Source organism: Hyaena hyaena, unplaced genomic scaffold (assembly GCF_003009895.1).
Source record: "Hyaena hyaena isolate Hyena2069 unplaced genomic scaffold, ASM300989v1 scaffold_85, whole genome shotgun sequence".
NCBI classification, from domain to species: Eukaryota; Metazoa; Chordata; class Mammalia; order Carnivora; family Hyaenidae; genus Hyaena; species Hyaena hyaena.
Window position 1 is genome coordinate 1,861,518 of NW_024080717.1, and position 23,780 is coordinate 1,885,297.

General features: G+C 40.8%; 2 protein-coding genes across 3 annotated transcripts in view; one reads left to right on the top strand and one right to left on the bottom strand.

Moving 5' to 3' along the window:
- Positions 1 to 23,780, top strand: part of ARHGAP6 (Rho GTPase activating protein 6) — a 469,960-nt gene that overhangs the window by 348,805 nt on the left and 97,375 nt on the right. The gene's annotated exons all lie outside the window — the stretch shown is intronic.
- Positions 22 to 5,979, bottom strand: AMELX (amelogenin X-linked). The gene is made up of 6 exons (XM_039234272.1): positions 5,926 to 5,979; positions 3,965 to 4,012; positions 2,698 to 2,742; positions 2,590 to 2,634; positions 1,899 to 2,321; positions 22 to 82 (listed from the first exon to the last, which is right to left on the bottom strand). The coding sequence occupies exons 1-6, from the start codon at positions 5,977 to 5,979 to the stop codon at positions 77 to 79; spliced, it is 621 nt and encodes a 206-aa protein (XP_039090203.1). The 3' UTR covers positions 22 to 76.

A 23,780-nucleotide genomic window follows, 5' to 3' on the forward strand; every position in this document is an offset into this window, starting at 1 on the left:
AAATTCATCGTTTTCTTGTGTCATTTTGAAAGCACCTGAAGTGTTTCCTTCAGTTCTCTTCCCATTTTCTGATCTCTTAATCCTGAAAATTGATAACAAAAGGACGAATCAAAATAATTTACAAATATTCCTAGTGAGTATCATTTATATCACATGTGTGGCTTCAGTTTTGCCAAAGCAATGCACAACCATTTAAATTGAACTCTGTAATATTCAGAGTTTCTTTGTTATCTCCTTGTCATTAGGTGGGAGGTATCCAGAATGGACAACCCTGCCTTCAGGACACCGACAGCTATTATTTAACAATAAACTAATAGTAGCTACCCTTTACTGAGTGCTTCCTGCCTGCCAGGCTCTGAGTTCATCACTTGATTTTAATTTTCTGCAAAATAACCCTAAGAAGCTATCAGTATTTATACTCCGATCGTACACAGGACTTTTAAAGTTTTAAAGACTACCTTTCCATAAATAGCTCTGCCAAGATGTGAACACATTATAAAGTTCTTGGCTTTAATCATTAATAAAGAGATAAATAAATGCATTTTCTGTACAGAGGGAACGTTACCTTAGGCTAGTAATCAACTATAGGCACCAAATTATTTGGGATACGATTTCAAATATCCTGCCCCATTCTCTCCATAGATATGCTCATAATTGTGAAGCCATATATGGCATATACTATAATTTTTTGTGAGGAAAGTGTGGCAGTTGCACTTGGACAGAGGGTCGAAATTATCTGAGTTAGTCACTTTCTCTTATTTTCAAAAAGGGAAAACACCCGTGGATTTGAAGTAACTTATACAATACTGTTTCCTCTTTGGAAGCAGAGCCAGAACTGGAACCTGGGTGTACTAGCTCCCCACCCAGGTCATTTCCATCTCACCCCTCACTGTTCCTCAGGAGAAAATCCTCAGTGGCATTTACAACGTGGAGTTACATTTGGATACCTACATGCAGTAGAATTATATACTCTCATATGCACAGAATAAGGGTTTGGGAATCTGGATATGAGTCATTTATTTTATTGGCTATTTCCCACTCATTTGGAAGAGTTTTCTAAAGATTTGTTTTTAGTATTTTTATTTTATTTCTAGGAGAGAGAGAGAGAGAGAGAGACAGCGTGAGCAGGGGAGGGTCAGAGAGAGAGGGAGACACAGACTCTGAAACAGGCTCCAGGCTCTGAGCTGGCCGTCAGCACAGAGCCCGACGCGGGGCTCAAACCCACGAACTGTGAGATCATGACCTAAGCGAAAGTCAGACGCTTAACCGACTAAGCCACCCAGGCGCCCCATGGAAGAGTTTTCTATAATGCAATTAATTTTGTGCTTAACTGTGAAAACTTCTTGCTAAAAGATTAATCTATAGAACCCAGCTCTGGAAAGGAATCTAATGGACTGGCTAGCTTCCTCCAAATTAGATTTAAAAACCGCTCTAGACAGACAGTCTTCCTTTAAAGAGACTAAAAGGGTCCTCAAAGAGATTTCTCACCTACCTTTTGTAGCCCGTTCAAATATTTGCATCCTCCTCACTCTCAAAAATTACCCCACCTTTGTTTTAATCTTCAGTGCAAATCTGGCCTATTCTTGCTAGTCAGACCCTGGAAATCTAAGGAAAACCGATATTCCCTTATACTGCTATCCTTAAAATTACTGAGTTTCGGTAACATGTATTCTAGGAGAAGTTCAAAATAATCGGAGAACTTAAACCCACCATAAAAACTATGGTCTTAATTACTGAGCCTCATAGATAAACTTGTTTATAATATAAAGTTACAACACACACTTGGACTAATCGAGTCATTGACCTGTAGCTACTGAAACTCGAGAACTTAGAACTCTGGGGGCCAATTTTGCTTTACCATTTTCTCAGATGTTGTAGTGGCTTCACGGGATACTCACCACTTCCTCCCGCTTGGTCTTGTCTGTTGCTGGCCAAGCTTCCAGAGGCAGGTCAGGAAGCATGGGGGGCAGGGGCTGTATGGGGAACATCGGAGGCAAAGGCTGTGGCGGCAGGGGCTGGATGGGGTGCACGGGTGGCTGGGGCTGGATGGGCTGGTGAGGCTGCGGCTGGACGGGCTGGGGCTGGAAGGGCGGCTGGGCAGGCAGAGGGAGGTTTGTCTGGTGGTGTTGGGTTGGAGTCATGGAGTGTTGGCCAGGAACTGGCATCATTGGTTGCTGGGGGACCACGGGCTGCTGAGCTGGCACCATGGGGATGTGGTGATGAGGCTGTAGGGCGTGATTCGGGGGATTCTGCTGGGACAGCACGGGAATGATTTGGTGGTGCAGCCATCCACCCATGGGTTCGTAACCATAGGAAGGGTACTGGTGAGAAACAGAGAGTCAGGTTTACCATTGGCTCCATTGACTTCCAACCGGAGAAGTAGTCATGTTTTCTTTGTCATTATGACTATGCATACTTATGCATTTTTTTCCTGTGCAAGAATTTCTAACTGTGTACACAGATATGACCTTTTACAAACTGGATTTTCCGTTAGTGTCTGTATGTGGCATAGATATGTTATTTCACTTAAAAGGGAATTGAAATACATGCATAATATTTTAAGGGAACGAAGAACGAAAAGGTACATACCGGATGCCTTATCATGTTCTGGTACCACTTCAGAGGGGTAAGCACCTTAAGAAAAAGAGACATTAGAATACATTTGCTTTCATTTAGTTACGTGAAATGCAGACTCACCGATGATGCAGTCCTGTCAATATTAATAGCCTGAAAATGTGAGTTCTGCAGATGAAAGAATAAGGTAAACATTCGGCAGGTGCTTCCTATGTGTTATGCACTACATTACATCCATCACACACAGTTTTCATGTTTCCTCACATACTCTGAGGCAAATATCATCACACTCACTTTTACAGACAAGGTCATGGGGAGTTAAAGACGTTCATGAGCTTGACTGAGGTCACAAAAGTAGTAATTCTGTTTAATTCCACAGCCCCTGCCCTTCTTTGCAAGAGCAAAACAAAACAAAACAAAAAAATTGATGTGATGTAACATTAGTCATATCTTCTTTTGATTTGATGTCACCATGAAAAAGTAAAGGAGGTGGACGAACTGTCCCTCATCCTAGAAACACAGATTTTTCTGGTCTTTTAAAGTTTAACAGAAAATCTTGCCTCAAATTCTTATTAATAACACTTTTCCTCCGTTTATGTATGAGGAAACAGATTCACAAAGTGTCGTCTGAACCTACGAAAGAAGTAAGAGTTTTATTCCATTTTAAACAGTATATACTTGGTTAAAAACCTCAGTTCTGGGGACTCCTTCATGTAGGATTAGTAGTACAGCATGTGATATCAATACAACAAACAATTACTGACCTTGCTCACATTATACTTGACAGGACACCTTTTATACTGTGTAACTATTTTGCTTCTCAAACCGTATTCTCAAGTGTGGGTATCATAATTATTTCCCTTCTCCAGATGAGGAAACCAAAGTTTTAAAGAGAGAAAATGATTTGCCAAAGGTCACGTGGTTAGAATGGGGTTGAGGAGAGCCTCAAACCGGATTTCCAGAAATCTCATGCTTTCCATTGCTCTGCGGAATGTTTCATAGACCACTTGGTCGCTTATCATTGATCTTTCAGCAAAGACAAACAAAGGAGACACGTGGAGCGTGAACATCTTAGAATTAGGAGTTTCTGGCTGGAAAGGATCTTAAATACCATCTTAACCGACTCCCCCACCCTGAGTGGTAGTTCATGATGGATCATTTTATAGCCATATAAGGAGGAGAAACTGAGTCAGAGAGGCCAAGTAGGAGTGTGCTGGGGCAGTGCAGGCTTCAGGCAACCCGTCAGGGCTTAAACCAGGAAGCTCTTAATGGGAACTGAAAAAGTGGGACTGAGAAACATCTTGAACAAAGAATCAACACACTATTCTTTACAGAGCCCAGGGCATCGTTAAGTCAAACAATGGTCAAAATTAGTAAAGAGAAAAATTACCTCATAGCTGAAGTTGATATAACCAGGGTGCCCAGGATGAGGTGGTAGCTTTTATAGAGGGGAAAGGAGAAGAAACAGAAAGAGGGAGAGAAGGGGTGGGGAGAGAGAGAGAGAGGGAGGGAGAGAGAGGAAGAGATTAAGTCAATATGCAATTGTTCACATTAGGAGAGACTGAAGCTACTTTTAAAAAAATCTATATGGTGCAGAATATATTTGAGGTCTACTTTCAGTTGGAACATGAACGCTGTGCAGGAGAGGAGCGCTCTGCTTTTAAAGAGGTCCAGAACAACTAAATGACTTTTCCCAAGACCTGGAAGCAAAACCCAGACACATTTATCCTCCGGTGGTCCGTGACACCCTCCCCCATCCACGCTGTCCATCAGTGCTGCTCTATCCCATCCACCATTTTACGTCTCAGTGCAACTCACTCCGTGTTGGAAAGAGAGGTGTGTTTCTCCTACACAATTATGGAATGCCAACAAGAAGAGGATTGCTGCCCGAACCTTCCCTCGTAGATCAGGCGGTGGAGAAGTGCTTAAGGATCAAAGAGATTTCCTCACAATTGATGCGCAAGGCACGCCCACGACAACAAACGAAACGACTGCCTGTGAATTATGGCCGAACGGGAGATGGGGGCAGTAAGGTGGAAACATGATAACCCCGTGGAAAGTGAAAGAGTTGCTTGGGACTGCTGCTTTTTGTTACTCTGTCAAAGTTGTTACGGTAGAAAGCATGTCAAGTTCAAAATAAAAATCAGCCCGAATAAGGATCTAAACGAGGACTGCTCGTCCCGTCAGAAGTGGGGGCCGTGTGACTGATGACCCCCGCGTTGGACAATTCTGGTTGGCCGTGGGGGGGAGGGGGAGAGGAGAGGGGATCATGCAGAACATCTCCCTCAGACCTCGAGCTAATTAAGTCTCCACTAGTTGTAAATGCTCGCATTTTAGAAGGTTTATTTGCTCTCAGCTGAATGTGAACTACTTTCCTTAGGTCACTGCCTTTCTATACTTTCTTGACATAGCCCTCAGGGAGTAGGGGTGCTGAACTGAGGAGTGAAAAAAGGGCCCGATTTGTAAGGCAGGGGCCCCTCGGGGGACTAGAAATCGCCACAATGCAGGGTTTCAGGAAGGCAGAGCACAGAATCTTGGTCTCGTGGGTGAGAGAGGAAGACAGGAGGCAGATATGCAAGCTTTGCTGGCTTCTGGTTGTATCAACTGTTCCTTATGCCACCGAAAAGCAGTTGGGTCCTGCTTTGCCTGATAGTGATCTAAGCTCTCTGACCTGCTGTACTTATGTCTAAAGGGAATAGGCCCGACTTCCTGGCCCGTGGTACATATGAATGTAAAATATATCCGCGTGCATTGGGCATAGGTAGGGTTCTGGACAACCACATGGAAGCGCCCGTGTGCTTAGCAGGTGCACCCAAAGGGATGCGGCCTCTGACGACAGGAAGAGGGCTCGAAAAAGAAATTCCCAACACAGAAATCATGCCCTCTGAAGGATAACAGCAGCGGAGTGTGGAGGGCAGGAAGAGGGCTGGACACTGGTGAGAAATTGGGTTTTAGAGAAGACTGGCATTCTCGTAGTATTTGGCTCTAAGGCTGATTAAGCATTTTCTCTGGAGGCCTTTCAAGGGTCCCTTCCAAAAGTTTCCTCCATCTAGAGATGGGCGATGATATTTACAAGCTAATTGTTTCCACAGAATCTCCTGAGGTGCTTGTTAAAATGCAGAGTCCTGGGCACTACCCCCACTCCAGCTGTACTGAATCAGAATCTTGGATGGAGACATCTGAATATTCGTTTTGTAACAAGCTCTTCAAAGTGTGTCTTAAACACAGAGACGTTTGAGGACATGTGAGCTTGCACTGTCTTAAACCCTAAAGTTTACCGACTGTGGGGCAGATTTTTATTTCCAAGCTTGTGAAATTGGATATTGACTTATGCAGGGGTGTTTTACTCACGGGCATAGCAATGGCTGCTCCCAGGAGGCAGGCAAACAAAATCCAGGTCCCCATCTCGTGCTGGCCCTGAAACAGAAGTTGACACCTAAATCTCTTTGCAAATATGGACACAATTAATACTCCATAAGCCCCACAAAATCCATATTAGTCTGTCGCTAGTAAAAAGGGTGGGACCGTTCTTGGTGAGGTTACTTCATTCACATGTGATTCCCAGTTCTCAGCTCATTTCATTGCTTTTGGATTCACGATAGTGACAAGGATGCTGCTCACTTAGGTCGAGAGGAGAACAAATCGTAGAGATGTCAATCTATCATTACATGATTTGGTTGCTACTTTCCTATACCTGGGTAGCCTGTGGATTCATAGGAGCTAAATGTAGCATATGATTAACGATCATAAAGAATCGAATTGGATCGAAAAGCTGAGGAGGTCTTCAAGGTGCACAGTATTGGATACTTTGAGAACCAGGACGCACAAAAATGTTTGGGGTTTTTGTGGGTTTTTTTTTTTTTTTTTTTGTACGGTGCACCTGAGCGTTGCTACTGTTAAAAACAAAGACTAATTATCTGAGAAAAGGCATTAAGGAATTTACCAAAATACAGTAAGGAGGGAGTGAAGTTAAGTTCCAGACGTTTCGGCTGGTAAGACTTCAGGCAAGATCTCTGAGCTCCAGATGGGGAGCAAAAGATGTGGTTAAATGGAAGGGAGAGGACAGTATAATACTGTGTGATCATTCCATGAATTTTGAATGACTTCTGCTTGAAAGACTCCATGTTTAGTCAATGACATCTTCCTTTTGTTGGGCACTACACTGTAATTATACGCTTGATGACCCTTGGGACATGAAGCAGAATTGGCCATCCTAAAATAGGCACATCACTTTGTGGTACAAATTATCGACTGTGGAAACTGTCAGAAGAAAGATCTTGAATTTTGCGAAGAAAGTGATTCTCATGTATAATAATGCTGGCTGTAAAAAGTGCACTGATGTGTTCTACCTCCTAAATCTGTTGTTGTTATTGTTGTTGTTGTTGTTTTAGTTTGAATTAATGAGAAAAAAAACACCCACATTTAGTTGCTGGGTCTATTTGATGTAATTAAACAAAATGGCTTTTAAAGTAGTAGATCACAGCCTGTGAAAAATCCTTTTTATCTAAATTGATAAGTAATGAAAATAAAGATTTTGCTGTGAAATTTGGACCCCCAAAGTGCTTTGGGATTCTGGAAGGAAAACTTAGAGACAAACAGACAAACACTTTGCTGCATTAGAAAGTAAAAGAATTCATCTAAGTAATCAGAGTCTAATTTAATTATGGTCTGACTGAAGAAGTAACTGAATATGACAACCTAAAATATTAGAAATACAGCATACATTTGCATCTTTTGTACATGAAATGCAGTAAAGAAAATGAATATGATAGACAGGATACCAAATTATGAATAAAATCCACATACCTTTGAATAGATGTATTCAGAGGAAGTTTCTGTCTGAAACTCAGGGATGCTTGATCCTTTAGATTTCTTCCAACTGAGAGCTCAATTTATATCATCCACAGCATCTAGAACAACCAATCAGATTTCCGAAAGAAAATGTGTTGAGTATAACTAAAAAAAAAAAACCCTGTATCATGAAGTTTTAAAAACTGTGATCAAACAGAAGGCTGCATGTTGTGATTAGTGCATATAGAGTCTTTCATTATGGGCAATAATAGGTTTAACAGGCAAAAAAATTCATTGGGTTGTTTTTAAGTCAGCAAATAAGTTCACTGCACATGCCGATATATTCAAAGTTACTTTCAAGAAGAGCTAGGTCATTGACTGTTCCCTGCTTCTGGCAAACCTAACATCGTTCTTCACCCAAAAAGTTAGATGGTTGAGTTTCTCTAGTGTAATCAACATGTCCCCAGGGTTCATCAGCCCTTTCAGATCAGGATAAGTTGATTCAAACCCCCATTCTGGTAAAACCCCAAAGTTCTCCCCAATATTTCTCTGAGGGATTATAAGTTTGGGATCCCCACTTCTCTATTTTCTACTTCCATCGAATGTATTTTCTCTGTTCCCTGTGGCCATTCCTCTATCGCCACTCTGGTGTCCCCTGAAAGGGGGGATGAAGTCACTTCTCTTTGGCCCCATCCTACAACCCACCTGCTCTCCGAGGAACCATGAACTCAAGATTGTCATGGGAGCAGAATCTTGCTCATGATCTGAAGGTCAAGGCTAGAAATGATGCCACACACCAGACTGCACACTTAGACATTGTGTGTGGGACATTGCTCTGGTTCCCCTGTCCCACATAACAACTCGGCCTCTCTCAGGATGGTGGTCCTTCATGCCCACGTCCTTCTGGCCCGGTCTCACTTCCTCTTAGAAGGAATTGCACATTCCTCTTTCTTTTTCCGAGCCTCTTGACTTCCCGTTTAGATGCTGTTGTTCCCATGTTCTCAGCAACCTCTCCTTTGCCTAAACAACAAAAACCAAAGCTCTCCTCTCTCTCAGAGGACCTATGATATAGCTATTAAATGCATATGTCTTTTACCCTTCCACCTTAGTAAAGGACATGGATTTTTTTTCTTTTTATTCTAGGATCCGATCAGTTAAAAAACAAATCTCTAACTGGTGGTAAGAGGTAGCTGATGAGTTGTCTATCACTATTAGATCAGTAAAGGAAATACTGAATATATACCCAGACGCTATTGGCAGTATAAACAGATCTCTTTTACTACGTAAATAATATTTTTAAAGTTTGTACATGTGTGTATATTTTTATAAACATGCTCCGCATTGGCGGAGTTAAATTCAAGGAGAGAATACCCATGAAAGGCAATAGAGTACTATTAAGAACTACAGCTTAGACTTACATGGGTACTGACCCCAAGGGTTGAGGGACCACTGACAAGATGCTTAGCCTGTTTGAGCCTCAGTTTCCTCGTCAGTAAAATGGGGATAATTATAGAATCTACTTACAAGGATTAGTTGAAAACTAAACGAGAAGCATCTCTGGGGGAAATGGAAAGCTATCACCCTCCCCAACCCCATCACTTGGAGTGCAGTAAATGTTTACAAAATGCTAATAAATAAGATTCTAAGCTGATCTTTACAGATGAATTAGTAGAGACTGAGTAACCATGCTGAAGAAAGGTAGATCTTTCCATCAGAGTTTCAGTCAGAGAGAGAGAGACAGACAGAGACAGACAGAGAAAGAGTGACAGAGATTGCAAAGAAGGAAGTGGAAGATTATAACAGGTGAAAGGTGTGAATGAAAGCAAATATAGAATATAGTCCTAAAAGCCATTTGTGTCCAGGGTTTGCATTTACTTGTGAATATGTTTACTGATGACTTGTATAAGAGGGTTGGCATCAGCTTACTTAGAAGAGGGGAAGAGGTTAGGGGGTTGTGCGGCAAGGCGGCAAGGGAAAGGAGGAGGGAGAGGAAGGGTGATGTAGATCACATCATGTTCTTTTTCAATCTTTTTTTCTTAGTTTATTTAATTACGTATATTGGTGTCTGAGAGGATTCAGGACATGTTTTTCCTGCAAATTTGTGCTTAATCTCCACTAATAGGTTCACTGGTGAACTATTAGTGGTCTTGTAGTTTTACAAGATTTATCTCATTACTTTCTGTCACGTTTCAAGAATGAGAGACTCAAATTTGTTGACAAGGATCAACAGAAAAATCCGCCATTGTGGCGCTAATTTCTCCGGTCCACTGGATAGTGAGTTATAGCCAATTCACTACGGACAGTTGTTCAGGCTTTGATTGCAAATGCAGTAGAAATTATGTGGTTCTTTCTGGTTATTTTCTCCCACTGCATATTCTGAGTCACGGAGTATTAAAATATGGATCTCTCTGCTTGAAATTTCTTCCGCTAATTTAGGTCCCACAAATGCAGTTCAAAAGTTAATGTTTTGGGGAAAAAACAAAATTTCAATTAAAATTTGTTTCTATATGCAGTTATTTCACTTACGAATAAGTTGACTTTGTAAAAAACAAAACAAAACAAAACAACAACAGAATTTACCAGATTGACTGCTTATGTTGTTATGTGGAGGCTATAACATTTCCAAAGTATTTGTGTTCTTGTTTTCCTTGCTCTTTGATGTCAAATAATGTCTTCTCTCTCTTTTTTTTTTTTAAAGTTACTATTTTAAACAGTAGATCATAAGCATAAAATATTTTTCTCTATGGCATCATCTCTGGAAATATATATGCTGAATACCTACGAACCTGAGACCATTCATACTACTATGGGGGACAACCCATATTTCCTCATATTACTATGGGGGACAACCATGTGCATGACTTGAATACTGTTACTAAAAGCTTTTCTCCAAAATGTACACTGAATAAACACCCTTATAAATTATAGGTTCACTTTCTTGCTTAGTGGAAAGGAGGCACATACAAGAAAGGGTTATACAAAAGTCACATTTGGGACACCTTCTGGCCCAGGAACAGCGGCCCTAAATCCTTCCATCTACTCTTTTTGGCACAAATCAAACACCGGATGATTTCTGCCCGCCAGTGGCCGGAGATGAGGAAAGCAACGCGTCAATCCCAGGCAGCGGGAATCTGACACTGTTATGTCCCCTCACTTTGGACCAATTGAATATGTTTAACGAAGAAAGACCATGGTGGCCAAGAGCTCAAGCAGTCTTGAGCTCTGAGAGGAAGCATATCTTAAATGTCTTCACCTCCTGCAATGCCTGGCTTCAAATCATAGACACTCAACAGCAACGCTGCCGCCGCCGATGACAACAACAGATCTCATAGTTATTCTTTCTCTTGACTTGCAACTCATCACATTTTGCTGTTTCCATGTTGCTTATGCTAACAAGTTCTCCCCTTCTAATTTGCTGCTCCTAATTTACAGTGTGCTGGGAAAATCTTACGTTTGAGCTTGTTAGAATTCTGTATGGACTGCAAGTAAAGAGGTGCTCTGAGTGGTGTTGGCTCGGATGCTCACGTGTGAGAAAAGCTCAAGCATTTCAGCCTTGTCATGTTGAGTTTTGACTGTTAGGAGGATGTTTTGTTTTGTTTTGGGGGTTTAATGAACTTCCTGGTTTATAGTGAGGATTGAGGTATGTGGGTGCTCTCAGGAGAAGTCAGGTGTTAGGAAATCCAGAAGCCTTTTTTAATCTATCGGAGCTCAACTCATGAGTCTTCTTTTAAAGCAGGTCCAAGATTGTCCAATATTCTGGAATAATGTCAAGAGTGAGTATTCTGAAGTAACTGGAGTCAAAGTCGACTTTTAAATGTTTCTTCTGTGGACATTCACTTATAAGAAAATATTGCTCTCTAGGCTGGTTTTTTGCCGGAGTGTAGTCATACCTTCTTCAGAACTCAGTTACACCACCACCAATTGATTCCAGTAAACACAGTGCCTTCCCTTTGCAACCCTGGGAAGTCAGATACTGGGTCTTATACTTCCCTGGGAGCTCTTTGTTACCTAGAAAAATCTCCTTTACAAGCTAGGTGCTAGATGGATGTGTTGATCCGTTGTAGAAAATGTAAAGAAGTTCTTCATGACATTATGAAAATATAGAAAAAGTACGTCATCTATGTGGATTCTCCATAGACAAAGAAACCAAGATTTCTTTTTTTAAAGATTTTATTTTCAAGTAATCTCTACACCCAGCATGAGCTCGAACTCACGACCCCGAGATCAAGACTCATGCACTCTACTAACTGAGCCAGCCAGATGCCCCTTGATTGCTTGATTCGGTGATTTTGATGGGCCTTTTAAACAGCTAGGATGCCCATCACCCCCCTTCCCTTCTCCCGCACCCCCATCAGTCCTCAGTTTGTTCTCAGCATTCAAGTGTCTCTCATGGTTTGCCTGCCTCCCCCTCCCCAATTATTTTTCCCCTTCTGTGGGCATGGAGGGGGGCACTTGTTGGGATGAGCACTGGGTGTTATATGGAATCCAACTTGACAATAAACTATGAAAGAAAAAAATAAATAAAAATAAACAGCTAGGATGGATAACTCAGCATACTGTCAATGTTTCCTATAGACTTTCAAGCAAATGGCCTTTAATAAGAACCTACAAAGGGAGATACTGTAAAAGGTTTAGAATCCATTATCCTAGCATTATTTCTGATCTGTTATTTCAAACTCTAATATACTAGAAGCAAATACACTATGATATATCCACTTGATCTTTTCTTATTTGTGACTGAATTTCCTTAATATAATAAAGCTTATTATTATTATTACTACTACTACTATTTTCTTAGGCTTCTAGAATGACTTCAGCCCAAGGAGCAATTTGAAAAGAATAACAACAAAAAAAACCCTCTCTTGCTCACATTCACATACTTCATTGATTGCAAAGCATTAGTACCTATTCCAGAATGCCCTGGAATTGACTATGTTTTATGGCTGGTTGTTTGAAGCTATGGAAAAGAAGAGGGATCTTCTGCTGGCTAACAGCATTTAATAAGTGCGTAGACTTGGGTCGGGGAGCATAAGAAAAGCAGTAACAGAGGTAAGGAACCAGAAAGCAAAAAGGCACAAGTAAGAAAAGGGAAATGGGAACAGTCGGTTAGGTGTCTGACTCTAGATTTCTGCTCAGGTCATGGTCTCACTGTTCGTGGATTCAAGCCCCATGCCGGCATCCATGCTGACAGCCCAGAGCCTGAGTGGGATTCTCTTTCCCTCTCTCTCTACCCCTCCCCTGCTAGCGCACTCTTTCGCTGGCTCAGAAATGAATAAATAAACTTAAAAAAATTACAAAAAGAAGAGGGAGATGCATTATGGTGGTAACTCAAAGTGGTGATCAAAGATGGGGACAGGCTTAGAAGCCACAAGTGCCCTGAAAAGAAACGATGAAACTTACAAATGAAGCAGCAGGAAATAAAACAGTACACAGGAAAGGGAGAGGGCCCTTGGTCACAAGCTCTGAACGTATCCCTCAAAGGCCAAAATTATCATATGACCTCAGCAGCCACTTTTAAGAACTTAGTATATGCCTAATGCAGTCATCAGCCTTGGAGCACAGATGTGAAATCGACAGTGGTCCAGGTCTCAAAATACTCACAGCCTCTGGAATTCTCCAGAGAATTCTGGGAGTGGGTGTTTGGAACAAACCATCCCTCTTGGCTTCAGGAAACTAACGCACTCTGTGCTTGCGTGTTCGAGGCTGAGAAAGGGCTGACGAGGGAGCAGAGGGAGAGTAGTGGCACCAAAAGGCACATGGGGGACTACGGTGAAGGCAGGCTATCTAGAGTATTCCAGTAGTTCTTTGGCTGGATTGGGAAGGGGCGTATTAATTGTAATAAGACCACTTCGGCCTTTCAGCCTGTAGTCCTATACTTTCTGCTTCTGCAGTGATTGTGTGTTAACTGATACATACACACTGAGTCATTGGTGGGGGGGTGGGGGGCAGAGTTAATTATAGGCAGTGCCTACTGTTTTCACTATGAACTTACATTGAGAACGACATAGAAAAATGTTTGTGACATGTAGTTCAGTAAAAAAAAATAGACATTCGGAGTTCTCTTTCTCTAAAACGATTCTTTCTCTCTCTCTTCTTTTCCCTCCCTCCCTCCCTTTTTCTCCATTTGAGGAGAAAGTCACCAAAATATTAACGGTGCTTATCTAAGAGTCTCATTTCTGAAAGTCTCTGGGAAGCCAAGATTTTATTTTCTTTATTCTGAATAATTCGTGAGTGGGACAAATGAAGGGCAGATACAAGAGGTTTGGGGTATAATTTCTCATTTGTGTTCAGTAACAGTGATGAGTGACAGTGCTGTATTTCTCAGAGGGAAAACACAAAAAGCTGAATGTAAACTCAAAGACGAAAACATGATTTTTTAAAGCGATAGGGCCCCTTTTAGATTAGTAGTAGAAAATAACCAAATCATATACGTATTCACAGAAAGGGCTCATACAGCTTGTGATTTGAAAGATCTGTAAGCATTTGCTAAATTTCTGGTGGGTTTTAATCAACTGGTAACTGTTGGGAGTGAAAACATTACATCTGTGTTAACAGAGATAACACAGTAATGTAAAAACAAGCATTTTTATTTCTGCTTATTGGGCAAAACACACCAAAGTAAGTTGCATTTACCTTCTGGGGTTCAGCATACACAAGCACAGACTGGTATTTTCTGAGCAAAAGCCACATGCGAGGGTGGAGAGAACTTTTCTTTGCGAGAACAGCCAAGGTGGGAATTGCGGTTGGGTCACGGACCCTTGACGCCTGACCTTTGCCAATGTTCTTGACTCTTCGGTACACTTACCTTACTGCCTGGAAAATGGGAAGACGTCAGTAAGGGAAAGCTAGCGATGTCACTCAGGATACATTCGACTCTTCGTAAACATGATTGTGGATATTAAGAGTGGCAGTTTTAGTAATTGCTTAAGGGGGAAAGGGAGCAAATTTAATGAAGCGTAGGAAATACATCACCGCCTAAAAGACTGGAAATGATCGTTCTCAGATATTTGCTCTGCAGAGTTTCCTCTATGGTTCTTGGACAGAACATTCTTATATTGTTACACTTTAGTGGCATCCTTTTCATCTCTATCTCTTGAGGAAGTGCCCCCAGGGATAGAAATACAAACTGTCAGAATACAATTTTCATATGATCTGCCCATTCTACAGGAAACAAGATATGTGGTGGGACCTTAAGTATCAGCGATGTGCTGTCGCTCCTGGTAACCACTCCAGTTATTGTTTTAGCTACTGGCCCCCTGGAACATGGACAGAGCAGCTTTCCAGCAAGCATCCTCTTCCTCACATCCCCAACTTGGGTTAAGATCCAGGGATAGCATAGCCTGTATAAAAAAAAAAAATCACATCATGAGTGGTATGTCTGCTTGGAGTACTAACTAGATTTGAAGCTGATATAATTCAGAGGAATGAAAGAAATCAGGAAGAAGACCAGAAATTAATTTAATTCTACTCACATACATTTTATTATAGGGAATCTTTACTTGAAATGAAATTAAACAGATGCACTGGCCTGTCACAGAAATCTGTGGAATAAGTGCAAGTTTGTTCTAGTTGTAGACAACATTTTCTCCAGGATAATGCTAACAGAGGTTTAGAAAAATAGTAATAATCTCCATTTTTTTTTCGTCTTACCTAGTGCATCATCTTTATCACCATCGTGGTCTCAGAATTTTTAAATCATTAGTATAAAATATTTATTGAGCATCTATAACATCCAAGGCATAGGACACATGTAAATACATGGTGTGATACCCATCTGACGGAATAGTATTCTGCCATAAAAAGAGATGAAGTGTTGGGGCGCCTGGGTGGCTCAATCGGTTAAGCATCTGACTCTTGATTTCGGCTCAGGTCATGATCTCATGATCCATGAGTTCGAGCCCCAGTTCAGGCTCTGCGCTGGCAGTGCGGAGCCTTCTTGAGAATCTCTCTCTCTCCCTCTCTCTCTGCCCCTCCCCTGCTTGCGTCCTCTCTCTCTCTCCAAATAAACAAATAAATATTAAAAAATTTTTAAAAGTGATAAAGAGTTGAATAAGGAAAGCAGCACAATAGTTATTTGGATGAAATTATTGTTCAAAAAATATCTGGTGGGAAAAATCACCCATTTTTCAGATTTTTAAAAAGGATGGAAGTTATTATTAAAAAATAAATAAAAGTAAACGGAATATGCCAGTGGTCTTCTTCATTATAGAGGCTTGGAATCGTGTGCAGCTAAGAATTGAAAAAGTATAAAATTTAAATTTAGCATGGTCTATGCTAGAACCATAAAGGTATATTAATGGTTCTCAAGGAGTTTTGTGTAACTCAGTGTTGAAACTGACCCCTTGAGCAAGCAAAAGGAAGCATGAGATTTGATTTATACTGTGGCTAATGAAAGCAAGTGGGCAATCACAGTTTAGTCATATCTTATTAATCTAACATAGTCTAAGGAATGGAGGAAAGAGAGGAAGTGTGTGGGCTTCAGAAATACGTACATTTCAGAAAAAAATCGCTTTATAAGCATGACCTTTTTTCTGTTCAGAAATGCATGAGTAGAGGAGGCCCTCATCCTCCCTGGTAACTCATTTATAAATGAACGGGCTAAAAGAAATCATGGCATCCGTCCATTGTCATTGAGGAAGTGTTTTCTCAGTCTGCCTTAGGATGTGGAACCTTGACCATCTAGGACTTGACACCCTGTATATGGCAGTGATATCAGACTAGTTAATAAACTCAAATCGTGTTTACAAGCCAGTTGCTGTTACACATTGTCTTCTCTAAAAATACAATTACAGAATGTTGCTTTTAGCTTTTGTTTACATCAGGGATATAATGGAGTGCCTTAAACTCATGCCGACTTAAATGTATTTAGGGGTGCCTGGGTGGCTCAGTCGGTTAAGCGTCCAGCTTTTGATTTTGGCTCAGATCCATCTCATGGTCGGTGAGTTCGAGCGCAGAGCCTGCTAGGGATTCTCCCTCTCTCTCTGCCCCTCTCTTGCTCACACACACACACACACACACACACACACACACACACTCTCTCTCACTCTCTCTCTCTCAAAAATAAAACAAAAAGAAACATTTAAACATTTATTTAAAAATACATGTTCTAGGGGCGCCTGGGTGGCTTAGTCGGTTGAGCGTCCGACTTTCGCTTAGGTCATGATCTCGCGGTTCATGGATTCGAGCCCCGCGTCGGGCTCTGTACTGACTGCCAGCTCAGAGCCTGGAGCCTATTTCAGAGCCTGTGACTCCCTCTCTCTCTGACCCTCCCCTGCTCACGCTGTCTCTCTCTCTCCTAGAAATAAATAAAACATAAAAAAAAAATACATGTTCTAAAGATATTTTCAAGATTTTAAATGTGTAATATTTATAAGATTGTTTTCCTTAACCTATTCTCCCACTCCCTCGGCTAGGATGTAAATATAGTATCTGAAGGAGTCTGGGTCTAACAGGTCAGCTATAAAATTGAGTGAGAGCAAAATTCCTGGAAAAATCTATCTGTGTGGTGGTTCATCTGGTAAGACCTGTTCCCACTCATTTCTTTATAGAATTATTGTGGGGATCAAATGAAATGGAATATATATAGGAATATATACAAAAATATATGAATATATATATTCATTCCCAGTTTGATCAATGCTTACCATGGTTAAACACTGTTCCATGTGCTTGATTTAGATCATTTCATTAAATCATATGTATATTCATATTCATATGTACATATGAATTATGGTGAAATCTCTGAAGCCATAACATGGGTCCCATTTCACCTTGCTTCTGATTCAATTGGTCTAAGTCACGGCTCCAGCTCTTACTGTATTTTTGAATCACTTGGGAAGCTTTCAAAAATGTCGATGGCTAGGAACATCTCCAGGTACTCTATTTCAGTTGAATATGATGGGGAGCCAGGGTTGAGATCCAGGGGACATGGTCTAAACTGCCTGTCGTATCTGTCTCGTAGACCTCACTATATTTGAAAAGTTGTAGTTTTATCAACTTTGCCCATATCAGTGTTTCTTTTTTTCTTTTAAGTGAACTTCCTTTCAGTGCCATGGATGGAATGAAGAACTCTCAACAGGATGACATTTGCAATTGTTTAGAAAATAGTAGAATCACGCCCACAGTTTTATCATGATGGCAGACCCACAGTGAGCCCTCAGCAAACATTTGCTGATGATGGGCCAAAAAAGTGTTTCCTATGGTCTCTTGGTTTTTTCACGAGTATTTCATTTCAAACTGGATCTTTCACAGAGTCTGCATGAGGCTGCTAAAATGTTGATTCAATGAATGGGCACATTTCATAAACCACCCATCCGAGTGGGTTACTTTGGGTGCAGCTGTTTTGATTTTTCCTTCCTCTGAATATATGGTTTTGTTCATTTAATCAAACAGATCCAATTGTTTGGCCGTGTTGTAGACACATTCTTTGTGTGGCCAAGAATCCCTTTTGCGGTGGCCACAGCATAACTAGATTTGAATGTGGAGCAACCCAGCAAACAAGTGCTAATTTGAATCAATTGTTCAGGTTGCCAGCAAAAAACCAACGTGACCTCCACCACTGGGTTCAATTAGCAACCCTGCAGGCGAGGAACTGGGTTTATTTCATTGTCATTTCCTTCATCCATCAACAACCCTCATCTTCCTGAACAATGAAATAATAACAATTTAGAACTGAAGGCATATTTTGTTCATCTTAACTTTCTCCTTGTCCCTTTTGCTGAGTACAAACCTAATATGTATTTGTAAATAAATTCAACAATATAGGTGTGCATTAGGCAGAATGTCAAAGTCCCTAGGAATCCCATCCTCAAGTGACCGCTACTGTTAACCATTTGAGGATATAATTTCTGGAACTTTCTGTGCTTACACTAACACGTATTTCCTGTAGAAATTAGAGTAGACACATTATCCTGCCGTCCTGCAATGTCCTTATTTAGCTTTATATATTGTGGTCATCTTTCCGTGTTTATACAGAGTGAGTGACTTCATTTTTCTGAACAGCCGCACAGAATTCTATTGAGTAGACATCCCACCTCATAGTAGATCTAGCCAGCCAGCCAGTGATGGACATTTAGGCTGTTGACGCTTATATATATATAATGCACACGTCGAAAGTTGCACAAGCTTAATGAGTTTCCAGAAGGCGAACACAACTATGCCAGATGAGGAAACGTGACCAGCACCCAAGAGGCCCTCTCAGACTCCCTTCCAGTCATTTCTCTCCAAGAGTAACTTCCATTCTGGTTTTCATAGCACAGATTGGGTTTGCCTGCTTTTAGTCTTTGTATTCGTGGTTTTATACAGTACATTTTCTTTGGTGTCAGACTTCTTTTGCTCAAAGTGACGTCTGTGGGATTCATTCATATTCTTGTGGATGGTTGGAGCTTCTTTATTCATTCTCCTTGCTAGGTAGTATTCCATTGTGTGGATATACTGCGATTTATCTATTCTCCTTTGAAGGACATTTGGCTAGTTTACAGAGTTTAGCTGCTGAAGGTAATGCTATCATGAACATTCTAGCACACGTTATTTGGTGAACATATGCATGCATTTCTATTGTTTTTATTTTGCCTAGCTATCAGGGATGGTGTTGAAATGAGTATCTGTGACTGTCTTGCACATTTTGTAAATATTTCTATCAAATACATTCTTAGAATTGCTGGGTCAAATGGTACGAACAATTACAGTTTGAGTAGATATGGCGGGACGGGTCTCTGAAAATATTTTGACGTTTGAGCTCGGTCTGCACCCCAGGCAACCCACTGTGGCTGTATCCCTTTGCTGTTGCCATTATCTGTGACGCAGATGCTGCTGCCGTGCCTTGTGGACTACAAGGCAAAGCTAATGAGAACCAGAATCTTCTTTCTGGCCCTTTTCAGACACTCCTTAGTGGGCTAGTGCCTCTTTCCTGTGTCCAGTGAAAGGCAAACAAAAACTAAAATGACCTAATGTCCCAGGATGCCAGGGTATAGTGCAAAACTGCCGGCTGAAATGATTGAGTAAACTGATGCTACAAGAAGATGTGGCACATGGACGCCATGCCTGTATGTGCCCTCTGCCCTAGGTTGAGATAACATCATTTCCCAGGTGGAGCTAGAGGTTTCTAACCTGGAAATGAGAATCAACTATCTTACCAACAAATGGCCCATTCCAAATTCCCGGTTTGGGGGAGGCACGAGACTAGGGTAGGGTTTCCTAACCTTGGAACTCTTGACATTTCGGGTGGGATATTCTTTGTTGCGGGGGTCTGTCCCGTGCGCTGGAGGTTGCTTAGCAGCACCTTGACCTCCTCTCACTACACAGGAACACCCCGCCTCTCATTCGTGATGGCTGAAAATGCCTCCAGGCATTGCCAAATGTCCCCTGGGAGGTAGAATGAGCCCAGCCGAGGACCCCTGGGCTGCCGCTTACAGGAGACTGGCTCTAAATCAGATAATGTTCAGATTCTGGCTCCACTTTTTGTTCTGTGACCTTGGGCAGAGTACCTAAACTCTCTGTGCCTTAGTTGGCTCGTACATACGTATGTTAATAGTAATACTTTCCTGAATCATTTTTTCAATAAAGATTAAATGAGATCCCTCATGTGATGCATGCAGTAGTACAGTCTTCGGCATAAAATAAGTATTCACAGTTGTTAGCCTGGTTAGTCGAAATCATCATCATTATTATCATTATTATCATCATCATCATTATCATCATCATCTAAAAGCTGAGGTGGTGGAAAAACTGTATTCACTTTCTGGAAAAGGATGTGGATAATGTGTATTTGAAAAACATCAAAGGAGAGTGGGTTCACAGCTCTTGGAACAGGCAGTGAGAAATGTGGAGAAAGCATTATTTAAGTGCTACAAAGGAAAACAACAGCATTCTGTTGTACCTCTGTTCCTTCTCAAATGAGCATTTATGGAAACCAGAATTTGTGGAAAATGGACTTTGGCAGCAGAATTCGGCACTTTTAGGAACATGCTAAATCACCGTGAGGAAATATTTTTATTGCATTCTTCTTGTTAATAGGAAATTAGTAAATTTTCAATAGTTGGTTGAATGCTTTCATTTTCAATAATAAAATATGTTCTGTGCTAAAGCAGCCATATTGGTCTTGTTATTTGGGAGTAGAGAATTTTACGTTCCAGGAGCTTTGTTGGGTTGATTCTGACCTGATATCCTTTCTTCCCACCGGAGGTCTAACTTAGATCAGCGTGGGTGCCAGAAAACAGTGTCTTCTTCTCAGTGGGAAAGAGTGGCATCCTAGTCAGGGTTCCAGGCGAGGAACGGGAGGCCAAGGCTGTATCTTTGTGTTGCTGAAGTGCTTCCTGGCGTCTCACTTCTTCCCTTTGGGTCTCAGATTTTCCATTGAGCAGGTGGGATTGGTTCAACATTTCCCATCTGTGTTCTGAGCACTCTCAGGGATGTGAAGAGATGTTCTGAAAGAAAACAACAAAAAGGAAAAGGAAAGGAGGTGAGATTATAGCAAGTGTATTTAGAAGACACTCTGTGTTACAATTCTTCCTCCACAGGACGTCTCGATTTTTCTTTAGTTATTTCTTTCATGGGATGATTTAAGATAAGACTAACATGAACAGCTTTCCCAAACTTACTTGATCATGGAACAATTTAGGAAATCCTGCTTTAAATGATTTCTGGATCCCTTGTAGACAGAAATGTCCTGATTCCTTCTGTATTCATTTTCGATCACTGGTATGAGAAAGTACCGTAAACTTAGTGGTTTAAAACTACGCATACCTATTATCTTACAGCTCTGTAGGTTAGAAATCTGACACAGGCCTCACTGGAGTGAAATCAAGGAGATAGCAAGGCTTTATTCCTTCTGGAGGCTCTAGGGGAGAATCCATGTCTTGGCCTTTTCTTGCTTGTAGAAGCCACCCACATTCCTTGGCTCATGGCACCCTATCTCCATCTCCAAAACCAGAGATGTTGCAGCTCTCTGACCACTTTACTGTAGTCATCTCCCTCTCATTCTGAACTCTGCTGGAAAACAGTGTCCTATTTTAAGGATCCATGTGTTTGCAGACCCTCCTCATTAAGGTCAGCCATTGATTTAATCACACCAGCAAAGTTTCCCTTCTCATGCGAGACAACATATTCCCAGGTTCTAGAAATTAGAGTGTGAACATCTTTGGGGGGTCATTATTCTGCCAACCAGCCTGTCTGTCCCAGTGGCTTCTCTATTTCTCAACCCTGGAGGGTGCAGTGTAGTGTTCTGTGGAGCCAGAAAGAAGCTCAGGTGATGGACCTTCTCATTTATTAGCTTCCCATCAACTCTTGTAGCATAGAATGACTATCTTGCCAGAGGTATTTAAGTTCTTCTGGCTCCTTCCAACAAGAGCAATGAAATCAAAGAGCATGGGAGCAATTAAAACAAAGCTATTGAACTAATCAGTGCAATATTTTATTTTTAGCCTCTCTCCTGATATATACAAGAATATCTCCTTGAAATGATCTGGGCTCTGAACTGTGTTTTATGTAAAATTACCAGCTAGATATGAACAATTAGTCATTGAAATTAAAATAGGAACATAGAGGGATTAAAAGCGTTTATTTGCTTTTTTTGGTATCGCCATTACCTGGCTAATTTCTAAAAAAAAAAAAAAAAAAAATGAATGCTTTAAATAAAAAAATGAATGCTGCCACAATGTTTAAATTTTTCAAGATACTCATGATCACCATCTTGTGAAAAGAAACGGAAGGACTGTGTTTCTTCTCACTGCTTGATGACGACTCTGATAGCGAATCTATACAAAGTGGAAACATTGTATGGGTTTGCTTATAGCTGTTGATATTTTATCTCTCATGAAAGGAATGAGACAGAAAATGAGTTTTACACTAAAAAAATATTTTTAGATCTTGGTATTTCGACTCATGTTGTTAAGTTCTTGTTGTTGTTTTTGTTGGGCTATTTATAGAGTTATTGTTTGACCCAGCAAATCCACTCCCAGGCATATACCCAAGAGAATTGAAAACATATGTTCACATGGAAATTTGTACGCGAATATTTACAGCTGCTTTATTCATAATGCCCAAAATGTGGAAACAATCCAAATGCCCATCAACTAACGAATGGTGAAACAAAATTTGGTATATCCGTATAATGAATATTATTTGACCATAAAAAGGAACAAAGTACTAATACATGCTACAACATGGATGAACCCTGAAAACATGCTAAGAGAAATAAACGGGGAGTAAAAGGCCATGTATTGTAAAATTCCCCTTATATTAAAAGTAAAAAATAGGCAAGTCCATAGAGACATAGGTTAGTCGTGTCGGGGCCTGGGGTGAGAAGGTAATGGAGAGTGACTGCTAACGAGTTTAGGGTTTCTTTTGGGTGATGAACATATTCTGGAATTAAATAATGGTAACGTTTGCATGTATCTGTGAATATGCTAAAAAAAAAAAAAAACACCTGAATCTTAAACTTTAAAATGGTAAATTTTATGGTGTGTAAATTTTGTCTAACAAAACTGCATCAGAACTTTGGTTATTTGGTCTGGCACGTAAGAAGCTTAGAAGTCACCACTTCACCTCACAAGTACAAGTCTGAACAAACTGAAATATCAACAGCTCTTCACAGATCCATAGGAGAAGTGAGATCACAGGGCAAACTGCTGCCTCCAAAAATCGGAGAGACCAACAGGTGAATACAGAGAGAATTAAACTAATTGGAGCAGCAATCTCAAAGGGAACCAGTGCTGGGGTAGGGAAGCCTGAACTATAATTGATGAATCGCTGGAAGCATGGGGTGGACAACCCTGAGAGTTAGAAACTCCAAGGAGACCCAGTCATCAGGAGGCCCTTATAATTTTATGGGTTTTACCTCCTAGATCTCCACCAGGTTAACAAATGATGTGATTAGCTTTGTAAAAAATCTGAAATAATGGGCAGAAAACTTCCTGGAGCTGAGAAGCAATTATAACAAGGTTGTATACAAAGTTGACATACAAAAGCCAATCGCGTTTCTCTATACCGGCAGTGAACAAGTAGAATTTGATATTAAAACAATAATACCATTTACATTGGTACCCCTGAAAATGAAATACTTAGGTATAAACTTAACAAAACATGTACCACATCTCTATGAGGAAAACCACAAAACTCTGATGAATGAAAACAAAGATGTAGGATATATCTCCATATTTATAAGAGCTAAATAAACGGAGGTGTATCCTACGTTCATGGATACGAAGATTCAGTACTGTCAAGATGTCAGTTCTTCTCGACTTGATCTATAGAGTCAAGGCAATTCCAATCAAAATCCCAGCAAGCTATTTTGTGGACATTGGCAAACTTATTCTAAAGTTTATATGAGGAGGCAAAAGACCCAGAATGGCCAACACAATAATGAAGGAGAAGCATAAAGTTGGACATGACACTGCCTGACTTGAAGACTTCGTATA

Excerpts from the sequence above, each read along its gene's own strand:
- AMELX (XM_039234272.1), bottom strand. The coding sequence starts at position 5,979 with ATGGGGACCTGGATTTTGTTTGCCTGCCTCCTGGGAGCAGCCATTGCT. Across the intron at positions 4,013-5,925 it reads GAGCAGCCATTGCTATGCCC|CTACCACCTCATCCTGGGCA; the intron begins GTGAGTAAAACA and ends CCTCTATAAAAG. Across the intron at positions 2,322-2,589 it reads AGAACATGATAAGGCATCCG|TACCCTTCCTATGGTTACGA; the intron begins GTATGTACCTTT and ends GTTTCTCACCAG.